This window comes from Falco biarmicus, chromosome 11 (assembly GCF_023638135.1).
Source record: "Falco biarmicus isolate bFalBia1 chromosome 11, bFalBia1.pri, whole genome shotgun sequence".
Classification (NCBI taxonomy): Eukaryota; Metazoa; Chordata; class Aves; order Falconiformes; family Falconidae; genus Falco; species Falco biarmicus.
The window spans coordinates 28,364,983-28,391,991 of NC_079298.1; the positions used below are offsets into that span (position 1 = coordinate 28,364,983).

At 41.3% G+C, this 27,009-nt stretch overlaps 1 protein-coding gene across 4 annotated transcripts in view; it reads right to left on the bottom strand.

The window, feature by feature from the left end:
• The window catches only part of TEDC1 (tubulin epsilon and delta complex 1), a 73,701-nt gene that overhangs the window by 29,655 nt on the left and 17,037 nt on the right, over window positions 1-27,009 (bottom strand). For 3 of the 4 annotated variants that reach the window (XM_056355859.1, XM_056355856.1, XM_056355858.1), the window contains exons 4-5: window positions 22,941-23,111; window positions 16,527-16,625 (exon numbers count right to left, since the gene is read on the bottom strand). In XM_056355859.1, the coding sequence (XP_056211834.1) occupies window positions 16,527-16,625; window positions 22,941-23,111 (270 nt within the window). The remainder of the gene's footprint in view (window positions 1-16,526; window positions 16,626-22,940; window positions 23,112-27,009) is intronic. The other variant, XM_056355857.1, reaches the window with a different exon arrangement.

A 27,009-nucleotide genomic window follows, 5' to 3' on the forward strand; every position in this document is an offset into this window, starting at 1 on the left:
TCTTCCGAGGCAGAGCTGGCTATCCCCTGAAGGCTGAAGCAAAAATAGAGTCCTGAAAACTAGGAAGTCATGCTGGAGTTGTGTGAAGTACAAGCAGCTAAACAGCAAAACCCAACAGACCAATAAGCAGCTCCTAGCCTCAAGGCAAAGAAAGATCTACTCATGTCATTTCTTCATTTCACTGCCTGTGAAATACTGCTGTGGGTTGAGACAGAGCAAGAGAAACACCACAGCTCAACCATCACAAAGTGGGTGGGGATCAGAAAGGCTCCTGGATGACGAAAGTGGATGAGAACTTCTCCCAGTACCAGCTACAAACCCCACAGCAACCTTGACCAAAACACCAGCAGAGATGGGGAATGTCCCTCTGTAGCTCCAGAAGCAGGTATTTCTGTGCCTGCTGAGCATCATCTCTTTCGGAATTGTAATGGTATTTTTCTTGTCATGCAGACTATAAGGGAAAACAGGACTTGGATCTTTTGCAGAAGGTAAAATACATAAAATACAAAACACAGCAGTTTTGGGTGGAGGAGAGCAATTCCAGATGCCTGGATGTGTGCAAAACCTTCAACTCCTGAAACAAAATATGTGAGTTTTCAACTCACTGACACCAGTTTGATACCACCATGGCTTGAACTTCCATTGAGCTATCTCAGTTTTACACTGCTGAGAACAGGGAATCAAACCACTAGTTAAAAACTTAAGTGACAAAGATCATCATTATAAAACTTAATTGCTATTTGTGGAGGGATTTAGAAAACAGCTGTTTAAAATGAAACTGAAAGAAAACAGAATGTAAAGCAAACAAAGTGAGGCATTTGGCATGTAAAAATTGTACCACAGCTTTCACATTGATAGGCAATGAACTGGGATGCACTAACAACGACATTCATTTGCAGACGAACAGGTCAATGAATGGACCACTTTGAATTTTTCCCTGTGGAAATGGCACATGTTAGAACAGGGAAAAAAGATCAGGAAGATGACTACTGAAGTGTGAGTTTTATACTCTAACAGCCAAGATCAAGACATATAAGAACAGAGAAGGTACATGTTTTCTTCCCAAAAGGTACCACTGATTTTGGGTGCCTAACTTGGCATACCTGAAGAGCCAAATTTTCAGGCAGTACTAAGTACCTTTTGCTGAATATATGCTCAGTTAAAGCACATGCAGTAAGCACCAAAAATCACAATTTACTTTAGACATATCTCTCCTGCCAGACGATTTCAAAAGAAAGCACCAAATTGTATCACAGTACTGCCCAACAGCTGTTCATATTGTACTGCCAACCAGAACCCTCATGTAGCTGATGTCAAAAAAGACCATTATTCATCTGCTTTTATTCAGACTGTTTCTGTACACAGAATAAAGCATTATCCATACTCAGGTTTGGGGTTCCCCCCCCCATATACTTGCCCATTTTCCTATATTTTTAACAGACCACAAAAACGCACGCAGGTCAACATGAACAAGCAATTTCTAATTTGTGTGTGTGTTAGGACTACTGACTTCAGCAGGGGAACTAACCCTTTAGGTTTTACCCTCTCCCCTTTATCATTCCATCCATCCTTCCCACCAGCTTATTATATCCACTTACTGTGTCCTTCCTTGACATCTTTATCCTGCATTTGGCAGTGAACAAACAAAAACACTACCCTTACACAAAAGCAAAGGAATGCTTTTTTTTTAAAAAAAAAAATTCAGCCTATATCGCAAACACTTACTAAGCCAAGGGCTTGGCTTTTTATTTTTTCCTCCCCTTGAACTTTAGTACTTTCCCTTCAAAATAAAGGGCTATGTTGCACAAGCTGTGCACAAGTGATGCCTTAAACTCCTGTGGGGAATTCAGTATTCTCAACTGCATACACCACAGGCTGCCAGTCCCAAAGGCCACGTAAGGCTCCCCGGCCTCCTTCTCCTGCTCCCTGCGAGAAGAGGGACCCAGAGGCACAAGGGAGGTGCCTTCCTGATGCAGACCTTCCCACAGGTGCCTGCCAGTTCAGGTCCCTGCCACCTTCTTGCCTACTGGCCCGTAAGGACCAGGTGGTCCCTAACCTAGGACTGGATGAACAGTGACATCCAGGGCTTCCCCAGTTTCTGCTCATCAGGGACAGAGCTGCATGGCTTCACCTGCACTCCCAGGGTACCAGCAGATGTACGTCATGACTAGGACTGGCTTCTACAGCATCCACAGCAACGGAAACCCAACCTCTAAGCACTAACAAATATAAATGTTAAACAAAATTTAGCTCTCACCCAAAGACAGGAAAAACAAACACAAAGAAGGATAGCTTCCACCACTGCAGACAAACAGCACAGAGAATTATCACAAATGTTCATGTTAGTTAAAAAATGAATTTAAAAAGTCATTTGCTATGTGGATTAATCTTAGCTTGCCAACTTGATACGAATACAGTTCCTCCCAGACTAGCTCTTCTTTGACAAGCCATCAAAGCCTATCATGCATGCAGGTATTTTCACACATTTAAAAAAAACGCATTATTGACTAGAGAAACTACTAATTTGAAGTCTGCTACAGTCTCCCTTATGTCAATTCATTCCTCTTGCTAGTCTCTTAACACACTCCTTTAAATTAAGCGACAAACATTTAAAAAGAACCACAAATACTGAAACCACTTGCAAAGCATGAGTAACAGCTGATTTTATAACTCTATTTCCTTGGCTATTTAAAAAAACAAAAATACCTGCCAGGAGAGCTGAGTTAACATTATGGGCCAGTTGCACAGAAAGTTTAATTTTACAAGGCTATAAAAAAAGCTCTGCCAGTCTCCTCCCAATCTGAGCTGCATTCTCACCTCTAAAAAGCAGAGTTCATCTCAGTTCAGCTTTCCAGCAACAGTTCAGTTGTGACCAAAGCCATTGCAATATATGAATTTAACTAGTTTTCTTCTTTAATTAGCATGAGGCTAGAGAATGCAGTGGTCCCATTTTGCTTGACCTTCTAGACAGGTTAAGTGTCTTTTTGATGCAGTGGTGGATGCAGAACAACAGAGGTCCCAACGAGGGATCACAAGATCATCATAGCTCTGGGGCACTTCAGGATCAGCCTTCACCAGAAGCCATAATTTGGGGACAAGAGAAGAGTGACATGCCTGAAGTCCATTTTGTGTTAGAAGCTAATAACCGATAACTTTTAGATGAAAACAACAGTAAAGACTCCACAAGCAAAGATGCTCTGCACTCTCTAGTGGCTACTGTTGGCTTCAAGGCACAATTCAAGAAATTGGTTATGAGTTTTAAAGCTCCTCACCTTAAAGTTTTTTTCCTGAGATTTAATTTGTTCCTTCAGCACCCAATACCTCAGTTAAGATCCACTGGGCTGGACTGATGAGACCCTTTCAGAGTCCAACACCAAAGAATGGCAGCAAGTAAGCAACTCTCTCTTTGAAGCCTCCTACCAAGGAAAGTTAAGAGGCAGCATGACCAGGTTATTTTGATATGACTATGGAGACAAGACAGACTTCACACCACGCGTGCCCCTGCACATCAGCCTCAGCTGACAAATGTGAATTTCATTATTCAGCTTACAGACAACAGATATGAAGTTGGCACCACCTTTTCCGTAGCACCATATGGGACCACAGAGCCTGCCTGGCCTCCCTGTGCTGGCCCCAAAGCATCACCTGAGCTGGGGCAGCTTCCTCCCGCCGCTGGATTTCTTAGCACTTCCACCAAAAACAAAAATCCAATGCCAACTGATGACAAAGCACCTCAGACTTATCTCTCCAGCTTATTAATTCCAGCTGCATTGTCTCAGGTGAAATTATATTATAGTATATCACTGTCATTGTCACTGTCACAGCATTCAAATTATGTGAAGTACAGCATAAAACAAGCAAAAGCACAAGAGCAGCAGTGAAACTCAGTATCATCTTATCAGTTTTCCTGTCACTGGCAATCACAACCAAGTGTTCGTATCAGTCAATCCACATAATGCAGTTCCTACTTCAGTGCAGTATGCATCTACCATGGTTTAGATTTCTTCCTTTCTTAGGGTGTAGGAGACTAAGATGTTGCTGCTACATAGTCCAACAATTTACGGGGGTCCGTGATGAACCACTGCATCATTTTTCAAGGACCAAGAACTCTACATGCTTGGTCAATAAAATGTACAAAGTAATAACTCATCCGCAAAAAATGGTGATGGCACCTCTAGAACTGCAGCAATATTAACTCCTCTTTTTTTTTTTATGGATAAATTTAGCTGAAGGTAATATTAGTGACAAATTGCAGCCTGGGGAAATTTTCAGATCAAGGTAATAATGCCATGAGGTAGAATGATTTGCTTTAGCATTGCTATATAATGCTGTCAGTTCTTCCAATGGGACACTAATTGCAGCCAGAGGCCACCTTGCTTAAAAAAATACCTGAAGAAATATTTTAGCACTAAAACTGTCTGGAGTAGTAAAAAAATAAAGCATCCTTCCCAAGAAGGGGCACTGGGAAAGTAAAATTGGGTACAGAGTTCAACAACTAAATGATTCATGGCTGGGTGACAAGCTAGCGCTTGTCAGCTGAAGAAGCTGGTCTCGTGCTAACACCGTCAGCTGCCCAGCAGACTCACAAGGATGGGAAGGGACCTCTGGAGGTCCCTAATCCAACCTCCTGCTGAAAGCAAGGTGCTCAGGGATCTGTCCAGCAAGTCCTGAACAACAACAACAGCGATGCCACCCCTTCTCCAGATCTGTTTCCAGAGCTTGACCACCCTTCATGGCCATTTTTTCCCCTTATATTTGGCCAGAATTACTCACGTTCCAACTTGTGTCTGTTGCCCCTTCTCCTGTTGTAGTACACCTCTGAAGAGAGCCTGCTCCATGCTCCAGCTCTGACCACTTCAATGGCCTTACTGGACTTGCTCCTGTATGCCATTGTCCTTGTGGTGGGGAGCCCACACCAGGCACCTAGCACTCGGTCCCACGAGCGCTGAGCAGAGGAACAGGATCCCTCCCTTTGCCCCACCAGCTTTACTCCTGCTAACACAGCCCAGGATGCAGTCAGCCTTTGCTGCCTGGGCACACTGCTGGCTCCTGGGCAACCTGTTGCCCACCTGGACCCCCAAGGTATTGGGTTCAGGGCAGGTTTTGGTTTTGTTTGTTAGGATTTTTTGCAAAGCTGCTTATTAAGCAGTCAGCTCCCAGCCTGTTCCATCCCAAGGGGTTATTCCATCCCAGATGCAGGCCTTTGCACCAGCCTTTACTGAGCTTCCTGAGGCTTCTCTTGGCTCATTTCTGCAGCCTCAGTCCCCCTGAACAGCAGCACTACCCTCCACTGTTATGCCCAATGTGGTACTGTCCACGCACTTGCTGGTGGTGTGCTCCACCCCATCATTTAAGCCATGAATAAGACTTTAAGCAGTACTGCCCCAAAAGCTGATCCCAGAGAGCTACAACAACAACCAGGCACCAATTCGAGTTCAGTGGCCCAAAACATTTTCCTCTGGCACTGCCACCCACTTACCCAGCCCACCTCTAACCAACTTGGCTACAAGGATATTCCTTTAGTGATACAAATGCAGGCACATTCTCTGACCCTGTGTGCCTTTCTCAAAGCTCTTTAATTACACATTTCTGGCTCCTTCTGGGATGGGATACTCCACACTACTTTGAAAGGGAATGACCAGCAGGATCCGAGGGGACTGCGGAGGTGGAAAGTGCCTGACCCAGAGCAGGCAGAACTAAACCAGCCAGTAACAGCAGCCATCAGATGAGCAGAAAACAGCTTGACACTGCAGTTGCAGGGAAGGAGAAACAGAGGAGACTGTTTTATCATATTCATTGATATTTAAAGCAGTTTAGCTCCTGCAGAAGCTTCTTTCTTTCTGTCTACAGCATGAGGAAGAGTCACTCCATGCATTTCTACCCTCTCCAGTCTTCCTAAATTAACTCCCGCACAGGTACCCACATTCATCCCTTCTCCTGCCATCGACCCCAAACTTCCACCCTGACCTCCAGCTGCTTCTTGGCTCTGGATAGTCCTTGTCAATCTTCCAGATAGGATCTGGAAGATCTGCTGCTTCCAAAAGGGGGTAAAACCTCCAGCAGCAGCACAGTAGGCATGACTAGGGAAGTTAGGAGAGGAGTTCCTCACCCAAGGCAACTGGTCCACTGTCTGCCCCAACAGGAGATCACACAAAGCATCCAAAGGCAAGTAATTATTTTTTTTTCCTCCAAAGACATCCTTTCTAAAATTGACTCAAATCTGCCTTAGAAATACTAATATACATTATCTTGCAAAATTTGATTGTTCTTGCTTCTACAGTGCACAGCTGGCTGGAGCCTTTCACTTTCTCCGTAAAGATAAGGAACTCTGCTACAAGTAGAGACAGTCTAAAAGTAGCTTTGAAGCCATCTGACCTCTGTAATACTTCCTGATTTTACACTGGTAACAAGGGTTGCATCTGCTCTGCCTCATTTTTGCAAATGAGTACCTGATCCAATGTTTCCAACAGGTTTTAATAACTACTATAGCAAACCATGTTTTACATGATAAATGTCAGCAAATGAAGTGAAAACCAATCGCCTAAGGTATTTCAGAAGGAAAACGACATGGCAGCCTACCTCTCCTTTTGTAGAGTAAATCATTAAAAAAAAGCAGGAATCAAATCTTTTGTTCCTGCCACACAGCACAGGGTGGGCAGCACATGCTGTCACTGACAGTTTCTTTGTTTTCTTAGTGCTTATTCTTTCCTTGCAATGAAATGTGAAAAGAAAAAATGATATCTGAATCACAGGGTTTTTTTATCTCATTTTTAAATTCTTTGCTCAGTAACCACTCTCCTACTCTACAGGAAAAGCATAGCAACCACCAAATCACCACCAAATCAAATTGTACAAAGACAGTACAATTACTGGACCAGTAGTGGGTAACGAGGGGTTCCCATGTACACAGCCAGAAGAAACAAAATCAACAGCTTTTTCCAATTTCAGTAACCTTAAAACCAACAGAGCCTTCTCCCAGAAAAACAACAAGTGGGAAGTATTCTGCATGTTAAAGGTGATCTAGGCAGTCCTGCTAAGAGGACCAAAACACTTTAACGTATCATGCTGAACATCCTCACATACAAGGAAAATGTGGGTTTCCCAGTACAGCTCATCATCCCTGCAGGCTCTGAAACTCTACCCACCCCTGTACAGCAGATTTCACTGCGCACAGCACTGCAGCAGGCACTCTGCTCCTGACACTACACCACCGAAAGACCAAAGTAGAGATTTCTACAGAGAAAGAATGAATCTTTTAAGCAACATAACCCATGGGGATTTAAGGCCAGTTCTTGCTCCGCTGTTCTGCTTACTGATACCTGGGCACCAAGGGGAAAGCAGGAGTCTCGGACAGGGTCAGGAAACCAGCTCAGACCAGCCAAATATCACTGACATGCTCTTGACCCTGCTCATCATACAGCAACACCAAGACTGTATTTTGTTTGAGCCTGCAGACAACCTTCATATTAAATCCTTTTAGCCTCCACTCTTTCTTATTTGAACGACCACCATCAAAAATAGATTACTCAGGATCATTCAGCTCCCTCGAGCTTTGTGTGAGCCTCCAGGCCTCCTGCATTTAGGTGCTGGAGCTCCATATATAATTCAGTATGTTATCAGATCTGTTCTCTTCTGCAATATTAATGTCAGCTCCCATGTTAGTTCTCACCAATCTGACTACCATGCATGTAAAATGTCTTAAGTAACTGGCTGGAACAATAACACAAAACATTAAGTAATTTAACAGGGGCTGGGGGGGGAAGCATTTGACTGTCAGTGTTATTCAGAGCTCATAGCAGTAAGTATGTTTTACACTTCTAATGCACAATCCAGCAAGATAAGTGCTAAGGTTGGAAACTGAAGTATTTGACGTTTAAAAGTGACTGAATTCAAGCTGCCTAAACAACACTAATTTGACCATCCCAAGTGTATAAACTAGAATTATGTGACCAAAATATTTCCCTTCATAATCTGCCTCACCAAGGACACAGAATGACTGTGCTCAGTCCAGAAGCTATTCCTTTTCCTTTTAAATTGCATATTATTCTGTCTGTTCTTCAGAGGGAAGCCATGGACTTATTTGCCATACATCATTCAAATCTCATTTTGAAGACAGAATTTTTATCTTCCACATAAACAAGTTATCTTTCCTAATGACCCATGTGAGATGAGATGATAGTATTATTGTCATTTTACAAATGGGAAATGAAAGCAAAGAGATTAAAGTAAAATGTTTCCATTTCTTTTGGATGCCTTACCTGAATCTTCTGAGACTGGATTTTTCAGATCATGGATACCCAGTGCAACGCAACAACTTGCAGAGATGCTTGAGGTAGTTTTCACCGAGTTAGTTCCTGAGCCAACATAGCCATGGCACACCGCCTCAGCTCATCAGCTCTAGCAGAAGAAACGAGGCAGATGGCCTAGGCTGCATTAACACGCACCACTCTACTGACTAGGATCCAGCCTAATACTTCAGCAGAGCAGTCAGTGTGCTGCAAGGACCTACTACACCATCTGGGGTTATAGCTAGCATTACTAGGTGATGCTGTCTGCACTGCTGAAACTCTTGAGGGGCTCCAAGCAGAGGTCCCACCAAGTTCAGTAGCAGCTAGGAACACTCATCATGTCCAGAAATCAGATCTCTGAGCATCAAATTTGACACATAAAAAATGTGATCAGCAGTCCACCATGCAGTCTAGTTTAAGTAACTTGCCACAGTGAACGTGAGAACCCAAAGGCACAGAAGTATTGCAGCTCTCCAGGACAAAGCTCTGCTGCCTCAGCACTTAGGGCTTCCTTCCTCTTTCAATGATTCTCCCACTCTTACTACTACTTCTTCACCTTCATGAATCACTTTCTTCACCACAGCTCTGACTCAAGAAACAAGGCACTCTGCTCTCTGAACAACGCAACAGCTCTGGGATAAAATATCCTAATAAACATACATTACACCACAACATCACACTCCAATTTAGACTTAATATCTTTGATGTTGCAGGAGGAATATTACCTTTCTGAAAAGATACACAATGGATATCTCTGATGTACATCTGCAAGATCATAACTTCTAGAGATACTAGACACGCTTCAGACTCTTGGGTCAATAAACTAAATAGCAGCAACAGTAGGTTGTCCACTCAGACCATCACTGGAGGGGTATGACATTTGCCTGCAAGTAGAGAATTTCTCAGAGCAAGGAGCAAAATAGTGATTTGAGTCCTTAGACAGACTCATCTTCCCTGTTCAGAGCTCCACCCTAACTCTCCTCCCCAGTCCTGCCTCCCATATTCAGCCCTTCCTGCCACAGCCATTCTTCGGTGCCTCAGTCTCTTTTCACCCAGACAGCCTGAATTTTCACACCAGAGACACCTTGCCTCCCCAATGTCCTCATGCAGGCCTCTTGTCCAGGGGTTTCTTCCAGCTCCTGCCTTCACTGAACAACAGCCAGAGCAAAGAGGCTCTTCACTGTCCATCCTATGCCCTTCCTCTGCCTGTCCAGAACCCTACTTCTGCTCCCAGCCTAACACAGTCAGTCCATGTTCCCTGTGTTCTTCAACGAATAATGTTAGAATGGCTTAGTAAAAGGAAATTAAACCTGGGAAGAGAGGAAAACCTGAATACTTTAAAAGGGCAAAGCATTTGCAATTTTCATTCAAAGTGCTGTGGCAAGCATAATTATGCAAATTCAAAAAACTTGTCATAATTGACCTTTTCAAAACATGTGTGTCCACGAACATACAATTCATTGTTGAACCCTGAAATTTATTAAAGGTCAGTAGTTCTAGAACTTCTTCTCATTTCATCATTAAAGAACTTCAGATGCACCCAGTAGCAACCAATGAAAACCAAACTTGCTTAAAAACAGGTAAAAATTTTGATGCATTGGGTTAGAAAAATCTGTTCCTTTAAAAAGTTCTGTAAAAGGAAAAGAAAAATACAGAATCGATCAGTTTACTTGCTGTTCTGAAAATTCAGCAATGCCAGAATCCAAGGACTCTGGTCATCTGATGCCCTGTGAGCAGATTTAGTAAATGGTCAGGAGTCACTACTGACTCAAACTGAGTATATTCTGGCAGTGTGAAGTCTCAAATCTCATTGTGTTTAGATCCTTTGGAGCTGGCCACTTCTTCTGCCCCATTGCTCCAAAAACTGTGTCACAGACCTCTGTATTACTTTAGGGAAGATCGTTCTTCAACTCTCCAATCTCCTTCACAGCAACACAGTCTTCTTTTCACCTTGAAAATTGGTTCATGCTACAATCCTTCAGTGAAGAGATCACACAAAGCCTGGCATAACACCTAGTAAAATGAAAATTTCTGTGGAGTCAAGACTGGCCAAGGAGGGATTTCAGATGGAACATGCACAGGAAAAAATACCCAACCAAACCCCCCCACATTTTCACCAATATTCACAAGCTCTGAGGCAATTACTCTTGAACTTTATGATGTATCATTTCTTATGCAAGGTCCACTTGAGAAATTTTTTTCCTTTCAAGAAACTGAAACACGATGACAAATAGGCAAAGCTGTCCTTAATAAGAACAGTAGTTACAACATGAAATACTGATCCTGTTCCATCACAGAAATGACAGAACTATGGCTTTTACCAAAGGAATGAAGTAACAAATGTATAAAAATTGAGGGCCAGCTCAAACAGAATTAGTTGTCAGAACATCACAGAAGATAATGAATCTATGACAACTTATACCATTGAAGGCAGCTTGTCCTTGAAGCTCAAGGTCATTTTTTTAGAAAAGAACAGATCTTTTTTCTGGTATTTGCATGCAGCACAAGCCTTCGCTTCCTGAATTAATCTTCTACACAGCAGCATCACAGACTATAGCATAAATGAGATTTTTTTTCCATTGGTATCTACACTGAGAAATGTGTTGGTTCAACTGCTTCTTGCACAGCAGATGGAAGGACATCAGAAAATATCAGATGGTCCCCTAGCAGGCTCTTTGAAACTCAAATAAGGTTACATACCCTTCACCCCACCATACAAGACCATAACAGGGTTGATTACAGAAATACAAAATACTAGCACAGGTCTGTGTCAAATCAGTAACGTGACACAGTGTCGGGCTTAGCAGCAGGGTTTTAACTGTTTATTTTCATTTAGCATCTGCCTGCAGCATCTGTCACCCCCGGGAACGTTCCATGAAGTCCCAAACAACCAGCACAAGGGCACCAAATATAGCCTGGCAACAGCTGGAATTATCCGGCCATAGTTAAACCACTTTCATCCAAGACAGTCAGCAACTTCGGCTCCATTTCTGGAGATAATATAATACCATAGGAATTATTCAGTAACCAGCTGAATAACTTGTATTAAGACTTCATTTTTGTTTGACGTATGTTCCAGGAAGCGGTGCTGTCACTTGGACTGAAATGGACCAAAAAAACTCTTCACATTTTTGGTGTTTGTGCACTGAACATACTGGTTGATATTACCATTTTAGCATGCCTACGCAGATAAAATACTTGCAGATCAGGAGGGCTTTACACAAGTGCGCAAGCCCACATGAGCATGCACATGACGCAAAGTGAAGACTGAAATTTCATGCAAAGTAACTAGTAAATGCACATTTAACATATTTGAAAATTCAAATCCTATCAGTTCCTAATGCTTCCAATCTGAATATACTTGTTCTGAAAAGAACAGAAGCTTTTTAGTGCTTTGCATGAATTCAAACCACGGGCTATTACTCATAGAGAATAAACCTGTTGTGTCACCCATCTGTAACGGCCATCTGGGACAGATGTTTTAAATGGAAACTCATGAGATATAGGGTCCACAATCAACTTATCTTACAACTTGGTCATTTACCCCTTGAATGTCCCAGTAAGAAGTTATGGAGTCCTGACTGACTGAAGGAAGCAATACACAGACTGTACACTGGCTCTTCCCTCCCTGATAAATGAACAGTCCAGAAAGCGGATCAATGCTGTGCCCATACCATCCTATCCCATCCCACACAATCCCTGCTGCTTGGAGAGCTAAAGCTCACCTGAAGATTTTATGGACATGGAATTGATCATACATTATGTACGCTAGGTCAGACAGACTATTTGTTTGCTTCTATTTGCTTGCTGTCAAGGACCTCAGTTCCTTAAGCCCCTTTAAAATGTGTTAATGATCAACAAGTATAAATATTTTTCACAAAATTCCGAAACAATGTTATTAGCTATTCACATCCAAATTCCACAGATTTTTTTCCACATCCATCTGGCAGACAGCTGCATTATTTATTTGCTGTAACACTCAGTAAATTGATCTACTGGCATTTAAAGGTGTCATCTTTACTCATTACAATTTCAATGACCTCTCCAGCACTGCCAGCCACCATTATACCAATGACCCGAGTTCTGACTACAACTTTTAATCTCTGCTAATCACAAAACCTGCAAGACTGAATTACACATATGAAGTAGTATATGAAGACGCAGAAGAAACCGAATGACTAGGCTGTTTTGCTTCAAAAGTTCATTGATCTCTATATGGTAACAATTTGATGAGAAAGATAATTTAGTGACTTTTAAGTGCAACATACATTTTTTTCAAGCTCAAGGTAAAACATTAGAACCAATGACGCTGCAATGTAGAATTAAGGTAAATGGATTTCACAGACAAGCATGGGATTATATTCTATTATACTCACAATAATGAAAAACTACCTAGTTGGTCATATGTCAAAACCACTGCCCTCACAGTCAAAGGAGGAATGTGACCACATCTTCAGAGACAGACCGTACTGCTCTGGAAAGTTTAGGGCAGGCGCTGCTTACCCTCAGCCACATCTTCTGCACATTCTCTCCAATACACCTCAAAACTATTCTAGCCAGAGTGCCAGATTCCAGAACTCCATCTCTGCCCTGAAGTATTTCAGACTGGCAAGTAACAGCAGCCCGCCAGACCAATTGACTAGGGGAACCATTTAAAAATGAGCAGCCCCGAAAACAGCTTGGAAAACGTACCACAACGCAAGACATTCAAGACACTCTAGACTATGTTCTAGCACACTGATACATGCAAGAGGTTTTCAAGAAAAGACACAATGAACATCCAAACTCCCGAGCAATGCACAGGCTGTTGCACACTGTCGCGCTGTAATCATCCCCAATTTACAGGCTCTAGCATGGCCTTGCAGTCAAATGGCAACACCTGACTGACGTGTTTCTGCTGAGAAAATGACCATCAGTGTATTTCTCATGCAACACACTGCAAGCCAGGGAGTACTCAAAAACACATGACAGCATCTTGGGAAAGAAAGGACATACATGTAGATGTCAAGAGCTAACACAAGCATGCACATGTACTTCAACTGGAAACTGAACACCAGCTGAAATGTCACCACCTATTCACTGACACCCTGGGCGGCACAGGAACTAAACACGATGGTGACCTGCAGCTCACAGCCACACACATTATATATAACCACAGCCAAGCCAACCACAGGAAAAGTTGGAATTTTGATCATGCCTCACTAGAGAAAAATATAATTAAAACTATTACGCTTGGAAAACTTCCAGCTCTATGAATCTGACAAAGACGTTTATGATGATAAAAGAATAATAATGTCCAGTAAAATCCCTGTACATAAAAGCAATAAAAGATTTTTATAGTCAGAAAATCAAGGGAAGAACATTTTAAAGAAGTTAACGTGCAACTTCTAGAGAAAAGGAGTAGCATAACTTTTCCATTTCATAAACTGAAGTTTAACTTCACAGCTATCTGTATCCTATCACACTTCTCCCATCAGACTAAACATCTCGTTTTATTACGGATCACAGCAACTTATCTTGTTGGATATTTTTTGATGAAAATGAACTCTAAGCTTCAATAAAAACAGCCCAAAGTCCTCTCTGTGAGAGCTAATTTTTGACACTTCAATCCACTTCACATTTCTATCCTTTGAAGGGTGCCTAACATGAGAAGGAATTCCTAAAACCATCCAATAACAGGGGTGCATTACAGTAAAACATACTGACAAGCTTGCTCTTTCTATTGATCCATGTAGCAGGTTGTTATCTGAGGGAACATTAACAGAAATGTCACATTACTTAAAGAGAAAAAAATTATTTCACAGTTTTTGGAAAAAACATTTGGCAGAGTGCTGCCATCTGCACCAATATTTGAAAACCAAGCTATTCAAATATGCATAATTTACTTAATCTTATCAAGATATTTGAAAATTAGATGCTTTTTATTACATTTTCCAAAGAAGCATCACTTTGCATATTGAGTATTATATCCATCTGGAAAACTGACACTTGAAACAGCCTTGCCTTTTCAAGTCCATACCACCTTGTTGTATAAGGCTTTTCATACACACTGAGTGTATGACTTCTGGAAGCTGCTTTTGGGAAATAAGGGTAAAGGGAGACAGAAACTACAAAGATTGCTCAAATGATGGCAATAAGAATTTTAAATCTTTCAAAAATATGTATATTGAAGTGTTGTGATGATTTCCTGCAATTTTTCCCTGTTTATTTTAGAATCGGGCACAAGAGAGCAGCTTAGAGGAACCCCTTTTCTTGAACAGGTTTGAGAACTTCAAGAACTTCACAGCTGATTATGCTGCCAAACAATTCCAATTCTGGACCAGTCCAAGCAGTTAAGTGACCTGAGAAAAGAATTTCAAACACACATACACTGCAGTTTGTTTGGGGTTGTACCTGTTAGAGCCCAGAAACCAGAGATGGTGACTGTGGCCACTCATTTATTTGCGGAAAACATCTTCTGCCACCCTGCCTCCGTCCCTCTCAGTGATCACCCTTGAAGAGGTGCCCTTTGTTTCATGTATTTGCTGTTTAAGCCTGGGAAAGGTGGAATGAAGACACCACAGATTTTAACTAAGCCACACAGCTGCCCACTAAACCTTCTAGACGATAGTGCTTTTACCTAACCACAATGTTCAAAATACAAAAAGATTCTTTCCATTTTATCTTGAGCCTCCACTGAAAAGCACACACCTGAAGCAGACATCCAGCAAAGGGAGCAGCATGCAAGAAACAAAACTCCTGGAACGATTCATTAACAGCAGACTCAAAACCAAACCGACTTCAAGAGTATTGTTTTGCTTTACTGTAACAGACCAGTGTCATACTCAGGGTAAGGCTTTGGAAAAAGGTGGTTGCAGAGTCCTTCTACACAGCCTAGCAGTTTCTAGTACCAGCCCATCAGACCTTTCTAGACATTTGCTAAGCTCTGGAAGACTCTCAAGTACAGGCTTCAGAGGTCTGTGCTGCTGTGTGCTCTGAGCTGCTGAGCAAACCATAGGAGGGGGACTGTGAAGCAGAAATGGAAAAGAAATCTCAAGCTGACTTAGCCATTTACTCTAGAAAAAACGTAATTTCCCAAGAAAACGTTCTAAACAGCTGAACGTGAACCATTCATCCAAGGAATACTCAGTAATGAAAGATTAACATCCGCTTTACTTTAGGGAGTTTGAACATAAGACTGTCTCCCACCTTGAAATCTACTTTTCTGAATTTCTTTGTGCATGGTATTTACAATGGCCAGTTCTGTTAAGGCGGCAGCAGAAAGAATATCTTTGAGTAAACAGATTTGGACAGATAGCAGAAATTTGCCAAATACCAATTTGGTTAGGGACGAGCTTAAAACCTCAATTTTGTTTCATTTTCACATAGAACGAACTTTGTTACAAAGTGATAGGTAAAACAAATGTATTATATTGTATTAAAACAAGTGAATTGTACTACTTCAAGTAATAAACTGAAACATTATAATGGGTATTTGAGAGCAGCAGGAATATATACCTAAGGGTAACAGACTACACTAGGAAAAATGATTCTGTCCTAGAAGGTTCTGTCTGAACACACAGAGAAATACTTTTTTACTGTGAGGATGACTGAGCATGGAGCAGGTCACCCAGAGAAGCTGTGGAGTCTCCATCCTTGAAAATATTCAAAAACCATCTGGACATGGGCATGGGCAGCCTGTTCTGGGTAGATCCCTGCCCACTTCAACCATTCTGTGCCTCTAAAATATTTCCAAAACAAAGCCCCTTACTACCATCCAAGAAGGCAGTCAACTCAGGAATACTAGCATCAGGTGTGCTTTGGCTCTCCAGGAGAGATAAACCAGATCTCTCCATGTTCTCACTGGCAGTCCACTCAGGCAAGGTCACAGGCAGATACTCTGCCTGACTGGCCCAGATGCGGTTACTGGTAGTATAAAACAGCAGTCAGCCAGCTGATCTAGAATGTTTTATTCTGCAAGTCTTTTCCTCAGTGGCAGTTTCAGTTAGGTCTCTTCCGACTCCCTCTCTACCAGTTTTTACACAACTTAGCCTAATACCTTTGGGCCTGTGTTACATCGAACTAGAAGAAACCATTTGGTGAATACAAGTTATAAGAGAGGAAACTGGCAATCCAATATATAAGCCCTTCTGTTTGGAAACCAAGTTTAAAACACGTTACAAGGAGCGCAGTCTTTTGCTGAACAGTGTTTGTGTAAAGCATTATAAGCACATCCAAGAATTACAGGAGAAGCATTACCTGCTTGTAGTTCTCCGGTTGCCTAACAAGATCTGTTTCTGTGACAGAAAGATGTCCAAGGATCTGGTCTGTATGGGAGCCACTGGTGAATAAATGGATCTGGAATAGATTAATTTAAAAGATATTTGTCAGTACAAGGCCCAGATCATTAGCAACATCATTAACTACCATTTAATGGCTGCATGGATTGGAACAGTGATGTGAACCAGTGGTTACAAGCCCATTCCCAATGGACAAGTTCAAACGTAACTACTACCACCAACACAACAATAGACCTTTTCAAAACAGCCTGCAGCAAATTATGATCATGCACCTCAATCATCTCACAAAATGGTCCATCTGGTATTGTTACCAGAAACACATGCAAGAATTGCTACTGCTGCTGCCACAGTAAAATGGAAAGACTTCTCTCTTCATCCTGCCTTGAAGTCTTTTTCCTTACACTACACATGCTCTTGTGCATAGCATGAAAGGAGAAACCATTTACACAGATAGCAAGTGTCTTAACAGAGGTGAAGGATACCCTCAAAATAATTTTTTATTTCTTCCTCTAAAGCAGAAAATACTACCTAGTTACAGTAAGTTTCTCTTTTCGTGCTATATATTGTCGGCTTTTGCTTACTGGGACCTTGTCCCAGCTGCACTAGTGACGGTATCATCAATTATTTGACGAAAAAGCTTCCCAAGTTAGTCAAGGGAACAATAAAAAGCAATTCCTCCTATTCAGAGCTGATCCCTTTGTTACTGTAATAACTGCAGCTGCCAAACAAGATAGCAGTGCACATTTGTCAGACAATCACTCATATTTCATTAATATTTCTGCCAGAAGACAGAGAGTGTTTCCTGCTTTTCTTCCTTTATTCTAATATGAACTTTATCATACACTTGGGTATTGACAACTATTTTAAAGTTGACAGGCACTGGGTAATTATCAACCCGTCCCTGAAACTTCAGAATATTTTAGCGTTCCTTTGCCAAAACTCATTTCTGGTGACAACCATCTGTCACATGTGCAGAGCTATGTGAGTTTAAAAATAAAAGAGCACCTCCCGACACAATGTTCTTCCTTTCTACTTGCCACTCCTCTCCCTGCTGCACTCTTGCGTAACTCTGTCTGCCAAATCTTTGGGCCTCCAGCACAAGGACTGAATTTCAGCCCTTCTTCAAAAGTATGTGGCAGCAGCATCACTGGCTAAAGCCCAAAACAAATACTCTAAAGCTGTAACAACAGAGCAATAAAATGTTCCCCTGAGACCAGACTAGATGAACACTGGAATAATCCAGTATTTGTATTTTTACAATCTGTTAGTGATAACCACAACATACTGAAGATGAAGCTAGACTTAGAGAGAGAAACAGTATCAAGGTAAAAGAAGCAGGTGAGAGGGTGAGACAGAGCGGGTGTATATGCTTCACCGCACTGGAACGGTCTGAGGTGGAGGCAGGTCTGATTAACCTTACACTAACCTTTGCATGAGAGTACAAGCACAGCCCCCCACCGAGCGCCCCTTCTGGGGAGTTTCCCATACCAATTCCTAAATGCCCTTGAGCTTAGACACCCCGCAGAGAGATCAGCTTGTTTAATTCACCTAAGAGAAGATGAAAAGGGGGCTTTGTTCATACATCACACACACACTTGCACAGTGAGGAGAAACCACTGTATTACAAAATGCACTATTGGGATCTAATGGCAAGTGCACTTTAGGAAAACCCAAAGATTTTCAAACCAAATATCTCAAGATATAATTAACCAATGCAGTAATTTACAGAATAACATGGTAGATTCTTCACACCAAGATACAGATGCGCCTAACAATTATGGTTAATTCACCCAAATTACTGACAACAAGGTAATTGCTCTGCACCAGCCTCTGCCCACTGTTACTCAGAGATCAAGACTTTGTCCCTTTACTCTTTTACTTCAGCATCAGATATATAGATACAACCCGTCCAATCCATTGTAACACATTTTATTTTATATAGTTTACCTTCAGAGGCACAAGAAACCACTTTGTTCATAGGAGGTATTTCCCAGTGCTGCTCTGCATTCTTACTGACAGAACACGACTCTTGCTCTTACAGTTTCCAAGCATATTACAAACATTATTGTCATTTTACCATGATCTGATAATGCCAATTATGTTAAACTCCTTTACCTTCAAGAGCTTCATTTAATACCATTTCATTCCTACAAATCTATACACATAGTCCACAATCAGATGTTCACCTGCATAACAAAGTTGACCTTTGAACCTGATCTAAATCCCCCATTTCAGGTACAATTTCTGTCCTAGACTTAGAGTGGATGGAGGATAAGTGAATATACCCATAGGAAATCCATTGGTTTTGCTTACTTTTTCTTTCCACTTGCTGACTGTGGCACAGTGCATTTAACAGACCCAAAAGACAATGCCAGTTTTAAACTATTCAGGGGTCTCTACCTGTTTTTCTGAAACTATGCAAGGCTTCTCATTCAGACTTTTTAAGGCAAAGCAGTAATTCAAAGCCTAACTATAAACAGCTGCTCTCCCCTATGAATTCACGAGGGATCAAAAACCAGGCAGACAGATATTCCTCTGGCACTTGACAAAAAGAGGAAGAAATAGAACACAAAGAACCAAGAGGCATGCCTTAACACAGTACTTTATACTTCATGCTTCCATATATTTGAAGGTATATCAGGTAAATATGTACCACTGAGAATTTTGAGAGAATTATGATGGTATTACTATATCAGACTTTCAAAGCAGGCCAACCTGTCCACATTGAGAAGCCACTATAATGTTATTCAACAGCTCATAGCCTCAGGCTGCAAAATTCCTTAGCAACAGAGAGGTTAAGATTTCCCTGAGGAAGTAGTCTTCCTACAGCAGGTCATGTGTGACTGTAAGCTTCAACGTGCCTTCTGGGAGCTGAAGTCACTGAAAAGCAGCTCATCAGAAGAGCTAGCAAAGAGGAACAGCCAGTCAGACCACCTAACAAGCAATTCCCAACACATGACTGGCTGTAGCTCCAGGGAGGCTTCCTTCTTTAGCAACCTGCAATGGTTACTGCAGAACTTCATACCATCAACCTTAGGTGGCTGCGGGCAGGACAGAGTAGTTGAAAGCCCCAGCAATCAGTTTCAGTTATCATTTATGTACTTTAGAGAAAGAACAGCCATTTCTTTTTGCCTGTTTCCCCCTCATATCTCCCTCCTACTGCTCCCTTACCCTTTCTTCAGGCAGTACAGTACTATTTCATTAAGACACGAGTCACCACTTCCAAACTGAAAGTACATGTCCCTGATCACCCAAGCGATTCAGAATTGTTTCACAAAATCACAGAAACGGAAAAGACCTTTGGAGGTGTTCAGTCCTACCTCCTGCTCTGACAAGGCCTACTGCCAACATCAGTTTGTGGCTTCGTGTGTGTGAGCCTTGGAAGCCTCCAAGGGTGAAGACCATTCAGCATCTCTGGTGACCAACTCCACCACTGTCCATCATCGCAAAGCAGCTTCTTTAATATGCTTGAACCTGCCAAGCTATAATCAGTGGCCCTTTCCCCTTGTCTTCTGGTACTGTTAAGACGACCATGGATACATCTTTGTAACTACCATCCTCATAAACTACCCAAATAGCTGAAGGCAGGTAATTAGATGACCTCCCTCTCCCTCAGCCTCCTCTCCACCAGAGCAAGCAAGCCCAACTCCCTCAACCTCTTCTTGGAGGTCATACCAACTTAGCTAGTCTTTGACTATCTTGGTAGCCTCTTACTGGATCCTCTATGTACAATTCTTTCTTCCTGTAGCAATATCCATACTGGAAAAAAAAAACCGAAAAACATACAGAGTGGAAAAGCAGTCATCTTCTGAATGAGAACATATTTTCCAAGTGTGATGTGTTTTTCTCAGAAAGCCCCAAATAGAGAATATGGTATTTTAAAGCCTGTGTGAGTCACAGAATGAAATCTGTGGAAGTGTCGCCACTACTTGGCAAAAATTACAGCTCGTGTTCACCAGTAAATAAGACTGTTCCACAGTTGAGATACATAACCCGTTAAGTTATTAAACAGAGCAAGCAAAAGCCATAATTATAATTTTGTGGAGAAAGCCCTCCATAAACCTGCCAGGATAATTAAAAAAACACAACACTTATTAGCCTTTTGCATATTGTGTTCGTGGTTTATATGAGAAAAGCAGCACTTCATATAGAGGTCATATTGGGTCAGCTCAGTCTTCTAATAGACTAGTTTCAAAGTTTTAAATTAATGCAGTAGCACAGAAAGTTTCTCTATAAAGAGTCAGGAAATATCAATTATTGTTTATGCAGCTGTTAAATTGTAGAAGCATGTTATATTTTGTGTTACTATAAACGTTAACATTACTGTGGCACTGTAATGAAGTCCCTTCCAAAGTCACTTTTACCTTTCAATTTTCCTGCTTTTAATTCTGACTGAAATATAAATCAGAGCACTGCACTTTATTACAGCTCTGAACAGAACTCCCACAGCTGCACATACATATTTGAGCATGCATAATATCAGTGTGCAAACACACATGGAGGAGCTGGGCTCCAATCTATTCTCTTATGTATACGTCCATGATGGCAGCCCTCTACATACACTGCAGAACTTAGTCTGATCACAAGAATCATCACCAGCACTGCTTACACTTTCAATTTAGTCCAGTGATGACTGCTGGGAAAGGCAATAACGGCAGCTTTGGGAAACTGGATGAACAGAGAAACATTCTCCCTCCTGCTTATTTTTCCAGATTCCGGAAATTGTGGTCCAGGGAGTCACAGCATAACTAACCTGCCTCATATTGATCTGACTGTAACAGTCCTAATTAGCAAACATTTTTCCTTGGACAACCACAGGGAGGAAAAAGGTCCAAGTTCATTTCAAAGTACAATCTCCGTAGGAGGCCGCCATATCTCCTGTCATCCAGTTTAGCATGCTGCCCAGTCAGCACATCCCTTCATCATTTCCATGCCTGACCTGGACCATTGAGAGTATCTATGTCTGTACTGGAGGCCCCAGGTTCAACCTGCTCTTAATTCTTCCTTGGTCTCATTAACTGTAAGTTGAGGTACTGAAGCTACCTAATGATTTGTTACTGCAAGTACTACATAAATCAGAGCACTGATGATGAGTTACAGAGGTATTTGCCTCACCTACTATAAAAATCAGCATACCTTAAATAGAGGTAGCTTATCAAGGGGAGAAGATGCCAATCATTTCATTTGAGTTTGTATCACTAAGCCACCTCTCCCAACAGCATCACTGTCTGTAATCTCACTGCAAAAGACAAGGACTGCACCTGCACTTACGGTGAATTGCTATCTTCATTCCCAGATCAGGAAAGCACATTCACAGTGGGCAATGAGAAGCAAAAGGTTATTTTAGATGCTGCACACACAGCACCTGATCTTTCCCTAGGGCTGTCGATCAGACATCTTCCCTAGCAATCAATTCATGTAAAGAACAAAATGTAACCTCATTAGTTTTCAGCATTGCTCTGTCAGACACAGGATTAAAACCAAGAAGGCATCTTCATTCAAAACTCTCTTGTTCCAATTCTGGCAGCTTTCTGACAAATGTTGTTCTTTTGAGGTGAAATTTCTCAGAACTGTTCTTAGCCTCAAAAAGGTTTTCTGTGGAGGTTCTGGGTACAATACCAAGTGGCTCCATATAAGTTACCTGAAGAGATATGGATGGAGAAAGGAGGTCTAGGGGAAAACATTACTGAATAATTTTTAGGACTATCTATAGAATCGTTTTTTTAAATTTGTCTCTGCAGTCACCATCACTGTCAACTTTAGGACTGCAGGCTGTTTCCATCCTAAGCAGACATAATGCTCCCAGATGCCTGTGGTTTTCAGACAGGTATATAAACATCATTCATAAATGGGAACAGAACTGCAATCTTAGCAATGTAGAGACCACTACTGATTCCCAATTTAAAAGCAGGTCGATTTTGGTTTCTGTTCAGACGTTCCCCAAGGAACTGGGAAACTGCATTTTATTTGCTGCTATTACTTTCAACATCTGTGCTCAATATTTTTAATCTACATTTCCTATTAACTTAATAGTTCTGAATCACTACTTCCTGTCTGTGGGACCAGAACGCTCTGTCTTGCTTCTACCAGGCATTTTCTCAGAGAAATGAAAAGACAGCCTATGGTTGCAGAAGGGACAAATGTGCCAACCTGCAAGAGACTTTCACTCAACAATTATAACCTTACAAACACTGAAGTTACTTCATTTTCTTATGGCTCTGCCCCACTGGGGAAAGATGGGGGTATTTAGAGTAATTCACTCTTATCTACAGAAAATGCAGAACTAGCAAACAAGAATAATTTGCACATTTAGCACTAGCTCAAGGCTTTTAAATAATAAACAATGCCATAGTGAGTTAGAAGAATCATTTACCTTGTGCAAAAGTTTGCATTGCTCTTGGTGCTGAGCATGCAAACTCCGCCACTGGAACTTCAGTCTCCCGTTTAACCACTGTAGGTATCGAACATCTACTCTGTCTTCTGGCCCATATTCAAGTGCTATTTCAGCTGTACCCTTCTGGCTGCTAGGCAGATCATCTTCACACTAAAAGCAGAAGAGAATACCAAAAGGTTTTAAGTTTGCTTCAATATTTTCAAATCATTCAGTAGTGAAGAACATAGAAGGCAAATAGGTCAAAGATTTTTTAAAAAAAAAAAGGAAGCAAGTTCCAGCAGTAGAGAGAAATTGTAACCTTTCAGAATAGAGGACTGGGAACAGCCTAAACAAGTACTGAAGTCTGGAACAAATACCAGCTTCTCAGCTATGATATAGTGAGCTGTCTCCTCTCCTGTCTTTCATTTTCCGTACCCAGGAAGACACAGTGTTCCTGAGACAGCAAAAGCATGTTCTTTACCCAGATGGGAAAAAAAAAAAAAAAAAAATCACATTTTGACTAGATTCTAATAAGTCAAAGAACATAAACAGATTTAGCTCCTCCAGTGTCTTCCTGAAAGTGCTGCAGGCTATATTTGGTGACCCTATTTTGTAAATCAATGACTTATATAGGCACAAAATTGCGGGCCTGTGCTTACCCAGCTACTTTCTTTTCTCCATCCAGCATTTCCCTTCTTGCAGGCTAGAGAAAAAAAAGCAATCATCCAGCTGACATTGACCAGGAGTCCACAGAGGCACTCCCAGCTACAGTTGTACCATCTGTCTTGCCTTGTTTTGTATTTCTCTAGAGTAATTTGGAAGGAAGAAGGGAGAAGCAGAGTTACCTTTTGTTCATCTTGTCCCACTTTCCTTCAGCTGCAGGGGAAAAAAAAAAACCACAACCAAAAAACCCAACCAAAACCAAACAACCACCTTCATCTTCTGGACGAAATTTCTGCTTGGCCAAAAGCATAAAAGCAAGCAAGACATTTCTGTTGTATCTTTCTTAAGGAACATGGGGGGAATTCCACCTCCCACAGCCTCTTGCACAAAGAGATCATTCATACTTACAAAGAGATCTCTCTCCATTTTCAGCTAAGACTCCTGCAGATTGCAAATCAAAAGGGGAGGAAGACATGGGTTGTTTTGCTTCTGATGCCAGTAACACCACTGAAAGTAAGGCTGAGCTGTCAACTTCATCTAGTCTATAGAAAGTATATACAATAAACATAATCCACAATTCCAGATTTTTTACTACAGCATATCATAAGTAGAAATAATACAGAACTGCAAAAGTCTGGTTATTCAGAACAGGTGTTTGCCAGCTCAGAAACTGTGTCCCAGTTGTTGGGCTTTCAAGACATTTCTTTAAAGCAGAAATTTAAAAAGCCTACTCGAAACGTGACTGTTTTCAAGAAAACATTTAAGCAGCTATTTGGACCCATAGACCTTGATAGTATTTAAACACATGTGTTTCCCTGCTTCACAGACTTCCATGTTCAATATAATCTCATAAAGATTCTATTGGCAGGCAAAGCTTAAATGTAATTCCAGTTCGGATCCTAAACTAAAAATGAAAACTGTAAAGTGAAGAGAGTTTAATCTTGCCTTAAATGCATATTTCAGCAGCAGCATATCTATAATCATGATCAAATAACCCCCTAATGCTTGTTTTAACCTAACCATCACCTCAGTTGACAGGGCCTCTAATACAATAAGTGTTCCTATTATTTATAAGCACAAAAATGCTGTTCTGGTCACATAAAATGTATCAAGATTACAAGTTTTTTCCCTTTGCTCTGTGGCTCAAATAAACTCATGCTATAAATCACAGGGGCAAAGGGTTGGTAAAGGGCTTTTCTGTTTAAAGACACAGATTCATCTTAAAAAAAAAAAAAACAAACACACACACAAACCACAGTATCCCCTTTGTGCCAACTGCAATGTCACTTTTTCCTCAGATGCCTTCAGCCTCATGCCCCTAAATCAAAAGGCACTGTGCCCTAGGGCACTGCAGTCCTAGCTAAGTACCTTCATGGTTCTGATTGTCTTGCCCCTACCAGGAGAGGTTTCTGGACTATGAAACCATACAGATATGATTACCAGGTTGCCCATAAACATGATGAGGTAAGCAATTGGATATTAGTCACTACAGCAGAGAAAATGCATGCGTAAACAACATTAAACATTTCACATAAGCAGCCAGAAAGCTGCAAGGCCAAAGACAGACCTGGGACTCCCAGATTAAAATCTGCATTTTCTATAATTTACAGTTCAACTCCAACTTCCCTGGTTAGAGGTTTCTGAACGCCACAAACACTGCTCTCCTGGGAATTCATTTCAGGAAGGAATGGCATTAGATTAGATTGCTTTGCCAGTACGGTGACAAACACCATGCACAGCTAATTTTATTGTAGCAACCTGCCTTATTAATATTAAAATAAGGAAGCCAGCCGATGCATTTTTTAGCAAGATCTCTCTATTATTTATTTCAAACACTGAACAAAAAATTTACTTTTACTATGAAATACTTAGCCTGGCATAAAGTAAACAAGGTAAAAGAAAAAAGGTCTTGCATATTACACCATGACCTCAATTTCTAGTCCCATCTTTACAATCTAAGACTATTTACTGCTCTCCCAGTGGGAGAAAAATGACTAAAATACCAGCCCAAGCTAGAGCCTTTGCTTCAAATATCACTGTGAATTTATCTAATCTATGCAGCAATATGGGTACACACCTACATTCACTTCTGAGACACAGAAGTGCACATTTTTTAGTCAAAAGAGAGCAGCCAAAGCAACAACCCAGGGCTCTCAATGGCCTCTCCACATTTGGAACGCTCCACACCAGCTCTGGAAAAGATCATTTCATAGCCACTTACCAGAAAAGCTTTTTGCTTGTAAACTGTTTGCTGCAATTATTGTTTCTCTTTGATTTTGTTCTGAAGGCGCATGGACTCCAGCTACAGAATGGTGCCACAGGCTTGTAGTACAAAAGCCACATCAACAGTATTGATACCCTCATTACAGTGTCGAAGTCTTTACCCATTACACTGGTGGTATCAGAGTTAGCCAGGTCAAACTGGATGACGTGGACTCACCAGAGCACCTGTGATCAGTGTAACTTAAACAGAAGCTAGAACAAAACCCCTCAATTCCACTCCCACTGTAACTCACCCCAAACAAGCCTTTCTGTTCTAAAAGCTCAAAGTACTGCTGTTAGAAAGCCTCAATATCAATTTATTGGCAAGACTAAGAAAAGCAACAAAGACAGATAAAGCGACACACATATATTTACATGAACTCTCTTCAAGCCAATGCCTGAGCTATCACCCTGCCTGCACTTAGGTGGAACTTAAACCCAGCTCTCCTGTGGTAAAAGATCCAGGCAAATAACCAGCTAAGCCCCATAATAAATACACGTTCCAGGACACAATGCATCACCATCCCAACTAAGGTAGCTCACAAACTACAAAACCTACCCCAAGCTCATAAATGCATCTCTAGCTTAGTTAGAGCTAAACAGGGTTTATGTCCTAAAAGCATGTTTTTAAAATCTTTGCAAGGCAGCATAGAATTCAGCCTCCAACATCACACCAGTTTTGCCCCAAACATTCCTCCCTAGGCTATTTCAGGTCCAATTGTTATGAAAAAAGATGCCGGATCATTCTCAAAACATGTGAATCTACTTGTGGTTAGACAATGCAGCAAGGGCAAAAAAAAAAAGCCAACGCAGTTCTCATGGTAGAAGTGCTCTGAACAGACAAGTCAGGTTCAGGAAACACTGAACTGAAAAAAAGCCACCAGATATAAAAGTACTTAAGAGGAAAAGAATAAGGGGTGGGAGAAAGGGTGTGAAAAAAGACATGGCAATATATCAACTTTCATTTACGTTGCATACATCTAGGCAAACAACTTGCATCTAACATGGTTAGAGAGGAATTAAAGATTTAACAAGTTTCAACTTTTGTAGCAGAAATAAAACTCTTTTTGGTTTGAAATATAAAGCAATCCCACATTAGTAGAACTGCTCTTCCAGTTTCCAGTAACAGTGGATGAAGATAAAT